We start from the raw sequence: 10,714 nt of genomic DNA on the forward strand, positions 1-10,714 counted from the left end.
ATTCAATTTTTTGAGTTAATCGATCAGTTCGATAACCGAACGGACCGTTTGAACATCTCTATATTTAACCCCTCAAAATAGCATAAATGGTCAACTGCACGTGTTCGGGAGCTTGGGATGTCAAGAGATCATGGATTTGATTATGCCTTCGTGTAGAAATGCGCAATGGATTGTGCTTATCGGATGGGTCAGGCCCCTGGACTATAGCTTGTAGAGAACTTTTTCGTTTATCTAGAATTGTGGAATAGGTGAATCGTGAGTTTTAAAATAAGTGAGAATCATGAGATGGATCTGCGTCAAAGACTAACTGTGATCGATGGATCTCTTGAGTTTTTATAAAATAAAATAAAAACTATTTTTAAGTATTTGTCTTATAATAAGATATCATTGTAATTTTTTTAATTAAGGCTAAACTCTTCTTAAAGGGGAGTTGGTTTACAAGTTTTTGTGCGTTTGCTTAATGCATACTTAGTAATGAAAATGTTATTTCTAGAGTGAGTATATGATATTTTTATATCGGTATATTATACACTTATATTGATTAAACACATAATATAATACATCACAGCACGACTATTGATATCATACCAAAATTTATTAGTATTATTGTAAATTTAATCTATTAGCCTTGAGAAATACTGGTTGAGACAAGGATGACAATAGATTAATAATGGTCCCATTTATTTATGTAAAATTAAAATGATAGTGAAAATTTTATGTTTTGAGTCATAGATATCAAATTTATTTGAATATTTACTAAAATAAATCCTAATGATAAGATGTATTTTGAATATTTATTAAATGGATATACAAATGAGTAAATAGATGACTGCTTGTCGTCCCTAGTTGGAGGCGTTTTATAAATATAGTTTGAAAGTCCTTTTTTTACCATTTGCCTTGTTGTGTCGAAAAAAAATGAAACTAAACTCAAATAAAGAGGTTCAAAAGTCCATCGAAAGAAAAAATCTACATAAACAAATCACAAGTGAATGAAATTATCGGAGTTCTGAGACCCATTGACACTAGTTTGAGTGATTGAGATCGATAGAGTTTTTCAAGAATTCATGAGTCACTCGACAATTACTATTTGGAAAACTCTTGTGAGCCACCGAAAATCTCTCCCCCAACCGGATGAAAGACTTTTTTAGGAGATTACAAACTCTAAAAGACTTAATCTCCAAGCATTATTCACACGAGATCACGAAGAACATAGTCAATCCTACCTCTAATATCATTACTTACAAAACTAGAAAAGAGCTATAAATGTCCATCAAGAATTGTGGTTTTTCTTCATCTGTTAATCTCATTTTCTCTATAAATAAAAGACTTGATCTTTAGACATTATTCATGTGAGATCGTGAAAAATGTAATCAATTCTACCTCCGATATCCTCACATACAAATCCAAAATAGAGCTCGATACGCCTGTCAAGTATTGTGGCTTTGCCTTCACTTGTTAGTCTCCTCCCTCTATACATAGGAGACTCATCCTCTAACAAACATACGTTAACAACTCTACTCAGATTATAACTCTATTTGCTTTATGCATTTTGCACACAAGATTGACTTAAATTTTGAAGAGTTTACATGAGAAGCTCGCCCACACCCCTAACTAATTTATTTCTCCATAAATATTCTGAAAACTATATTTAGGACTTTGTTGCTATAAATAAATTTATTATTATATATTGACAACAATATGCCTAATAATTGAACACCAAATTCTCAAATCCCATAAATATTTTTCTATCAATTTGTTTTATAAAATTTATATTATAGTGATATTTTTATTATTTTAATTAAGATTAATTAATTTATCTATTTATATACCGTTAACCCATCAAATTTATATAGGAAACGGGTTTTGGGTTTTCCATGTTCATGGATGGGCAACCCGTTTCTCGTGGGCCGGAGTTTAGCCTCCAAAGTCAAGAGAAATAAAGCCCAGCCCAATAAGATTGACTGCCTTTCAGGCTACATGAAATATCCGACCCACAAAGCAAAGCCCGAACCGCTGCCTCTATTCGGTAATTTTATTTTTATATTCTGCGATAATGAGTGTTTGGTAGGTGGCTATATATATTTGATATATATTATTTTAATAAATTTATATTCATAATTTAAATTAGAAGTGAACATTTGATCGATTCTGATACTAAACCGATTGAAATACTAAAATTAAATAGAGACCAAAGTTGTGTAAAAAATCGAACCGAACTGACCGAATAAACTAAAATAAAAAAAAATCTAAACTGATTGAAAAAATCGAAAAACCAAAGAAATAAAAAAAATAAAAAACTCCCAAAAATAAAAAAAAATTGAACAAACCGAAAAAATGCAAAAACTAAAAAAAACCAAAAATTTTAGTCAATTCGATTTTTGTATTGAAAATTGAAATAACCGAAATTGCTAAATTTGATAACTGAACCAAATCGATCATTAGCTGAAATCGAATCGAATTGATAATTTCGATCGGTTCAATTATTTTGGTTAAACCAAATTTTTACACACCTAATTTAAATGACTTCATAACAATTTGGTAACAAAATAATTTTACATTAGGGCAAGTAACAAATTAAAACAAATAACATATGCAATATTTTAAAATTTTCAATACATTAAGCAACAAAAAATCTTACATAAGCAAGCTTAAGTCACTATTGTGCGTAACCTGTTTAACCCGTTTAATTTAAATGGGTCGTGCTGTGTCATCTGTTAAATGTGTTATTTAGTTTTAAACGTGTTATTTCGTGTATAATCGTGTTAGGGTGTTCAGATCAACTCACTAACATTTTTAATTAAACGTGACATTTCGTATATAATCGTGTTAATGTGTTCGGGTCATTACGTGTCTAAACGGATTAGACGAGTTGACCCGCTTAAGACACAAAAATAATCGTGTCATAAATAAGTTGACCCGTTTATGACCTAAACCTGAATAACCCCAACTCTAACCCGCTTAATTACGTGTTATGCTGTGTTGTATAATTGGATCGTGTCCAAAATTGCCAGTCCAAGCACACGAGCCCATAATTATGTTAAATTTGAAGTTTGTGAATAAATATTTAATTTAGACCTTTTCTTCATTAAATAAAAGAGGGAAAGGTGTAGCAACTAATATAACAATCCCCTTGGCATGACCATTAAGGCAAGTTCGAGTCTTATATTCACCCTTTTTTTTTTTTTTTTTTTTTTTTATGGATTCGGATCATCCTACAAGTAGGGTTGACAATGTAGGAGAACTCCTGAACCGCTCGACTACCACCACCATAGATGGTAGACTGCTTTTGAATATATGATTATGATATATAATTAGTAAAATAATAGATGTATGCAATTATATTAAAGTAGAGTTCGACTAAAAGACACTATTCATGTTATCTTGTGTGCACTTTATGAGTATTTTAAATGTTTTACTTGTTTTTCGTCATGAATATTTTTTAATATCAAAATCTTCTATATTAAGATAGAATATTAACGAGTACTTATGTGTAAAAAAGTATCATATATCTATTGTCAACCTTCCTCAAAATAATAATAAGAGTAGTGTTGTGTTCAATAAAGTGGTCCCATTCTTGAGGATAGGTCCAAACCCAAGGAAACAGGCCAAAAATATATTGAAAGAAAGAAATATAGAAAAATAAGCCATAGGTGCGTAAAGTCACGAGGGAGACCAAGCTTGAAGGGCTTGCAAGAGACTTGACTGAGAAGCTTGTAGTAGACTTGGTTGAGAGACACTCTCGTACCTGAGATTTTGAAGCCTTGAGGCAAAATGTAAAAATAGGCCTTGAATTAGCAACAAGGGAGAGCCAGCGAGAGTGAGCGACAGAGGGCAAGCCGATGAGGGTGCAAAATTGCCACGAAGCGATAGAGAGGCACTGAACTACGAATAACGAGCCACCGGCCACGAGGGTAAGACGAGCTGGCAAGAGCGAGCGACCGAGCAGAGCAACGGGAGACGAGAGAACGAGGGAGAGACGGAGCAACGAGAGTGAGGGCAATGATGACAAAGTGAAAAAGGCAGGGCAACGAGCGAATAAGCGAAAACGAGATAGGGAGAAGGGCATGAGTGAAGCTTTGCAGGGGATGAGGGGGTGGACGGCTGGGCCTAGGCAATGGGCCTTTACAAAGAGTGAGCTTTCCAATTTAAGGATCCTAAATAGTCAAAATTTCATGGGGCTCATGAAAGGTCTAACCCTACTTAAAGGTTTGCAAAATACTTGACCCTCAACTCGGTGATCCTCTGCCCGAATAACTGAGATTGAGATCAAGTGAGTTACTTGAGAGCCTTTCTTGATGCATTCGAGAATTCTTCCCGAAAATTTATGAATCACTCGATAATTGCTATTTGGAGAACTCTTGTGGGTTAACTATTTCGATATCCTTGGCTACAAATTTGAAAAAGAGTTCAAAATGGCTGCTCAAGATCATGGGTCTCATTTTACCTGTCAGTCTCCTCTCTCTCTATAAATAAGAACTCTCATTCAAGCTAAAATACGTTCACAATTATGTTGAAATTATAATTTCATTTTAAACATGATACTGATTTAAACATTTGAGGGTTTGGGGGCTTAACTAGTTTTTTTCATACGGGTCATTCACAGGCCTACACTTGCGAGACACTCTCCCATTGTGATCAAGATACTTTTTGCATTAAAAAAATTTATTGTTATATCTTGATAATATTTAAAAATAAAATAAAATAAAATGATAACGGACACTAAGAATATTTTTAATATGATTTTAGTGATAGACGAGTAAAGTAATTTTGTAAATGGAAATGTTATTTGAATACATAAATTTGACATTTATAATAATATTTTATATTAATATCTTATAATATGCCTTGCATTAATATAAATATATAAAATATTAATAAAAAAAATCAAATTTTCTAAAAAATGCATTTTACAAAAATGATTTTCAGGATCTAGAGCGAATCGTCTTTAGCATTGATTGCAGAAGAAACCAACCCGAGAGAGAGAGAGAGAGAATGGGGAAGGGTGGTAACGTGCGAAGCTGGGGGCTCTTATTGGTGTGGTCGACGAGTGTACTGCTGCTACTACTACCGGCCGGAGAGGCCATATGGGTGACCCTGCCGGCGAAGGAGACGAAGTGCTTGTCGGAGCGAATCCAGACCAACGTCGTTGTTTTGGCCGATTACCTCATCGTCTCCGACGATCACGGCGACCCCACCCCCACCATCTCCGTTAAGGTACGACGACTAAATCGATTTCCCTTATATTCATCTTCTCAACTCCCAATCAAGCCGGCTTTGAGACTCCATTGGTTCTCTGATTTAGTAGTATCCAAATGCAGAGTAAAATTATCTTTGAATTTCACGTCATTGTTTACGTATCATTTCTCAGAATTCCCTGATTAATATTCATCTGAAACTTGGGGAATGTAAGGGTGATCAGTTTTTTCTTGATTAGTAATTTTGGAGTTGAGACGCAAAATGAATGCTAATGCTTGTTCTTGATTATTCACCATTCCATCTGTCTCCTCAGAACCCAACTCTTATCCTATGTTTCACGTTGCAATGGCTGAATCCAATTACGGATTGGCTTTTAAGACATTGTTGTCGAAATCTCTTAAGATTTTAAATCATGACGTGGATCAGGGGATGAACATTCATGCTCTTGTTGTAGACATGTTTGTCTCTGAATGCCATTTGGTTCTTAAAAGGTTAAAAGAGAAATAATAATGCACGTCTGGTTCAGGTGACATTTTTGTTCCATCCGATGACTTTTGGAATAAACCTGATTTTGGAACTTGATGCCATTTTATTATAAATAATCAGATGATGGAAATGGATAAGCTCTTTCCTGTCTTTGTTGGACATGGTATTCAGTATTCTAGGTGGCAAATTCAGCACTTTTCCTGAATCATGCCCTTGCCTCCTTGTTTGTATCTGTATTGGTTGCTTGGGAAGTCTTGGGTTATTCAACTTTGCCTTTTGAGTCACATGGAACCAGGTAAATCCTAGAGATGTTTTGACTTTTTTCTAGCTGTAGATACAATCTTATTGTTGCAGACATGGAGGGTAGCTTGTTGAGTAATATTCTATTGGCTGTTAAGCAACAGTTATTGAGAGGTTTTTTTTATGATGGCTTGGCTGTTGTATTAAACAATTTTCTAATGCTATCTCAGACTGTTGGCTTAAACTGTCAGAAGTTAAAATATTTGCAGCTTGCTTCTTCGTGATACTTAAAATGAAGAACCTCCATAGTAGTGACAAACAAAAGTATGAGATGCTGAACTTCAGTACAGAATTTCCTCTATAATTTATCTACATGATGCAAAAACCAAGCCCTAAAATCAATTTGTAAAGCCTTATAATACTCATTAAACTCAAAATTATATTTTTTTAACTAAATGCTTGTATGGACTAGATTAATCTAATTCATATATCAGGCAGCATCTTCTCTTTGCAAGAATTAAGCAACGAAGCCGTCAAGTATAATTTATTTGGACATGACAGAATCATGACAATCCTATCATGCAGGGATGCATCTTGTATTAATGCTAAATAATGTCATTACAGAACTCTTTCTTGCTATTAATGCTAAATAATGTCAATTTTTGGTCCAGATCTGGGAAGGAAAAAACAAATGAGTTCATATTTTTAATTTGACTATCTTAATCTTGTTGGCCCTAATATGGTTCTGCACCCTTTTTTTTCTGTCACCCATGTTCATATCTAAAAATATTACAACAATGTGTTCTTTAGTAATCTCTCTCTCTCTCTCTCTCTCTCTCTCTCAGAGAGAGGGGGGGGGGGGGGGATTAGGAGATGCTTCTTGTACTATATAATTTTCATAATTTCTTAAAAATAGACTTACATATAAGTTTTTGTTTTCACGATTAAAATCTTTTGGGCAAAAGGAGAAAAATGAGAATATGAATGTCACATTCACGATTATTATCTGTAATATACCTGTTGAAAAGTTCAAAGTATTATGAGATGAACTAGTTTAGCACAAGTATGAAAAATGAATCTATACAATAAATACTTTATACTTCTTAATTCACCTTAATGTTGTTGCCACTAAGTGCACTTTTTCTGCCGCCCATGTTCATATCTAGGAGTGCGATTTTGTTCACCCCCTTTAACGGGGTGAACATAACCCCCAGTACTCTGGGGGTTAAAATTAACAGAGAGGGGGACAGCGAAATTGCAATCACTGTCCCCCTCCGTTAGTTTTAACCCCTAGAGTACTGGGGGTTATGTTCACCCCCGTTAAAGGGGGTGAACAAAATTGCACTCCATATCTAGAAGCTAATCAACAGGAGTTCCACACAGATGCTAAAAACATCACCACACAATATTTGTTCTTTAGTAAAGTACCCCCGCCCCCCCGGGGGTCGAATGGGAGGGACTTGTATTAAATGTTCTAGTCATCTGTGCAAATGTGAACTACTGAAGAATTAAAATTTTAAAATCTCTATTATTAATGGGGGAACACTTTGCAGTTGTGATTCCTTTGTGTTTAGATGCTTGTATTTCATCTGGTCCTGTCAGTTATATAGTCATGCATATTTAGATTTCAGTGTGGCCAAGTTATAAGTCATGCTTCCAGTAGGTTATCAATGTGGCCAAATTGTAGAGATATTTGAGGGAAATTTTGGTGCAGCCAAGTCTTTATGGTTCTCCTTGCATGTTGTAGTTCTACTTTCCCCCTTGAGTGTTCTTTTAAAGAAGAATCTAGAAAAAAATAATCATAAATTTCTGATTTCAAGATTTTTATTTTTTATTTTTTTTGGAGGGGGGTGTTGTCAGACCAGGGGTACTCATATCATTAAGAGGGAAATCTAATTCAACTTGTATTACTCATTTGGACCATGGTCCAACTTCTTTGCAGCTAACCAGAAATAGTTATTTGTGTTCTTCCTGTAGGTAACATCACCTTATGGGAGCAATATTCATCACCAGGAGAATATGACATATGGTCAGTTAGCATTTACAACAAAAGAGTCTGGTAGCTACCTGGCATGCTTTTGGATTGATGGCCATAATGAAGGAGATAAAGATGTTAGTGTTAGTCTTAGTTGGAAGACTGGAGTTGCAGCTAAGGATTGGGAATCAGTTGCAAGAAGAGAGAAAATTGAGGTGGTACTCGAACTGCTTTACTTCCCCCCCCCCCCCCCCCCCCCCCCCCCCTATTTTGCTGCTTTTAACTAGAAATTTGTTCTTCAATTTTTTTTATTTTATAAGAAACACAATAAAAATTCTTACCTTCACAATTCGAATAGACGTCACTAGCAAACCACATCAGTGATTATGCTTCAGCATATAGGATATAGTTACAGAGACTTTCTATGTTCATTGGATCCTATCAATTGCTGTTTCCATCTGTGCATCTCCTTTTACGTGTTTCTAATTTCATTTCCCAGATACTCACACTATACAGTATAAATGAAGACCACTCTCCTGTAGCACTAGGGTGAATGGGTGCAGAATGGGAGTAAACGATTGGCAAAAAGTTGGAATGTAGGCAACTCTGAATATAAATAAACTGTGTGAAACAGGTATAAAACCAAATCTTACAAACAAAAAGAAATTTCAATTTATGAACCTTTTTCCATTTGGTTAGGTAATATTTTGATAATTTTTTGTGTTCTAGAATTTATATATCCAGACACAATCTAGTCTATCCAGAGAAAAACTTTGAAGACTTCCAAATAATTAGAATTTAAAGATACAATTTTGACTCTGTTGGGAATCTGGTTTTACCTAAAATTATTGCTACTTCAGTTGCACAGATTTTTGTATACATTTAGAAGCTTGGAAAAGGGTTAGCTATGAATCTTCGTAAAGTTTTCTCAATGGCCTACGAGCCTTTTGTACATATCTTCATTCCTCAATTCCGATTGTGTAGGGTGTTGAGCTTGAGTTGATAAAGCTTGAAGGAGCAGTGGAGTCTATCCATGAAAATTTAGTGTATCTCAGGGGCAGGTAAGTTGCTGCACTGTCTCCAAATCAGTTTTTCTTTTGTTCCTTTTTCTTAGTCAAGCCTTGTGGTTCATTATATTGCAGAGAAGCAGAAATGAGGTCAGTGAGTGAAAGAACTAATACTAGAGTGGCGTTGTTCAGTGCTATGTCCTTGGGAATCTGCATTGTGGTTTCCATTATGCAGTTATGGTATTTGAAGCAATTTTTCCAAAGGAGGAAGCTGATTTAGGTGCCCTAATTGAATCTTACACTTCTTTAGTAGAGGAGGAAAATTTTCATACCAGTACTAGGGCATCTGCCAGGCCTTGTTCTTCAAGTAGGGCAATTCGCAGGTTGTCGCCTTACTTGTCCAAAATAACTATTACTGTGACAATAGTAATCACCACCACAAAGTTCATTTCATCTAATGATAAGAGTTAGACAGACAAACAAATGCTCTACTCTCTTGCCATTAACTGCGGTGTGCAATTTATTGGTTTGTTCTGTCGGGAACCAGATAATTAGGAGAGGAATTAGGAGATAAGCAGAGCAGTTAAGTGTAGTGGAGTGTTCTTTTGTAGTTGTGTAGTAGTGGTAACTACTGAAAATAAATACTGGACTACTGGGTTACCCCTCTATATAAAACTACACCACAGTATGCTGAGAAATCGAATAGTTATATTAAAGTTATCTCATTTTTCTCTCTATCTACTCTCTGTTTCACTCTGTTCTCCTCTCTATTTTCTCCCTAATTTCTCTCTATTCTCTGTTTCCATCTGTTCTTCTCTCTGTTTTCTCTCCAAAACTTATCATTTCTCTCTCTTTCTTTCTTTTTTCATGAGTATCAACTAGAAATCCTAAATTCGAAACCTAAGGTCCTAACATGTTCCCCCACTCCTTCTCTCCCACTTTATTGGGTTCTAATTGCCTCTGGGCTCTGGCTGTGATGCCCTTCTGTTTCAATTTTAAAATTTTAACTGTAGCACTCTTCCTCCCCCATTATAAGGGCCAAATGACTGATAATTTAGAATTCATTCACCAATCTCGCGGGACAGAACATAGGCTCAATACGTTGATATTGTTGTTGTTATTATTCATCCTCCCCCATTGGAATTCTCCGCCGACTTAACTATATCTGGAGTTGTACATGGCTCCCTCCCAAGCTCCAGATTACTTGGCCACATTTGCCAAGAACTTACCTTAATCTCTACTTTGGGGGTGGTTGGATTGCAGTTGGGACTTTTCCACCAGTTTTGTTGGCCTGTGTGGAGGATGGAATTGGTACAACAGTCGTATTAGACTGCCCAACAAGAGGTCGAGGTTCCTATCAGCTTTGCTCCATAGGTTTGAGGTTTCTGCCATTCCTTAGCATCCTCGGATCATATCAAGTAATTGCTTTCTCATCTACCTTTGTTTTACTAAATTACGTCGTGTACCCTTCACATCTTAAAAATAACGCCATCCTCCCTGAAAGATTTGTTAAGAAATCTATGTAATTTTAGGAAACTTGAAGGGTACTTCTTACTGTAGGGTAATGCATATGCAGGCAAGGCAAAGCTTTGTTTTTGAACACATGGTTGATTGAGTTTTTGTTGTCCAATCGCAAAGGGCAACAAAACAAGATGCCCAGTCAGTGCTCCAATGTCCACGTGGACAATTGCCAATGGTCATTTTCCTACTTTTCTCATTATCTCAACCCTTTTGCTTTTATTTTCTTTTTTTTTTTTTAGTTTCTTTCTTTTCTTGTTTTCTGACAAATGTGCAGGTGGACAAATGCCAA

The 10,714-nt window shown here is 35.5% G+C and overlaps 1 protein-coding gene and 1 long non-coding RNA gene across 2 annotated transcripts; both read left to right on the plus strand.

The window, feature by feature from the left end:
- Positions 1-4,969: 4,969 nt before the first annotated feature.
- LOC127810519 (transmembrane emp24 domain-containing protein p24delta4-like) lies at positions 4,970-9,184 on the plus strand. Its single transcript, XM_052350049.1, has 4 exons — positions 4,970-5,214; positions 7,900-8,112; positions 8,882-8,958; positions 9,040-9,184. The coding sequence occupies exons 1-4, from the start codon at positions 4,993-4,995 to the stop codon at positions 9,182-9,184; spliced, it is 657 nt and encodes a 218-aa protein (XP_052206009.1). The 5' UTR covers positions 4,970-4,992.
- Positions 9,185-9,626: 442 nt separating this feature from the next.
- LOC127810571 (uncharacterized) lies at positions 9,627-10,714 on the plus strand. The gene is made up of 3 exons (XR_008025493.1): positions 9,627-10,322; positions 10,481-10,600; positions 10,700-10,714. It is a non-coding gene; the product is annotated as an uncharacterized LOC127810571 (long non-coding RNA).

This window comes from Diospyros lotus, chromosome 9 (genome assembly GCF_014633365.1).
Source record: "Diospyros lotus cultivar Yz01 chromosome 9, ASM1463336v1, whole genome shotgun sequence".
Lineage (NCBI taxonomy): Eukaryota > Viridiplantae > Streptophyta > Magnoliopsida > Ericales > Ebenaceae > Diospyros > Diospyros lotus.

What these genes read in the sequence shown, in the direction of transcription:
- LOC127810519 (XM_052350049.1), top strand. Translation starts at nt 4,993, where the DNA reads ATGGGGAAGGGTGGTAACGTGCGAAGCTGGGGGCTCTTATTGGTGTGG. An exon ending in CCCCCACCATCTCCGTTAAG is followed by an intron (nt 5,215 to 7,899) that starts GTACGACGACTA and finishes TTCTTCCTGTAG; the next exon opens with GTAACATCACCTTATGGGAG. An exon ending in TTAGTGTATCTCAGGGGCAG is followed by an intron (nt 8,959 to 9,039) that starts GTAAGTTGCTGC and finishes ATTATATTGCAG; the next exon opens with AGAAGCAGAAATGAGGTCAG.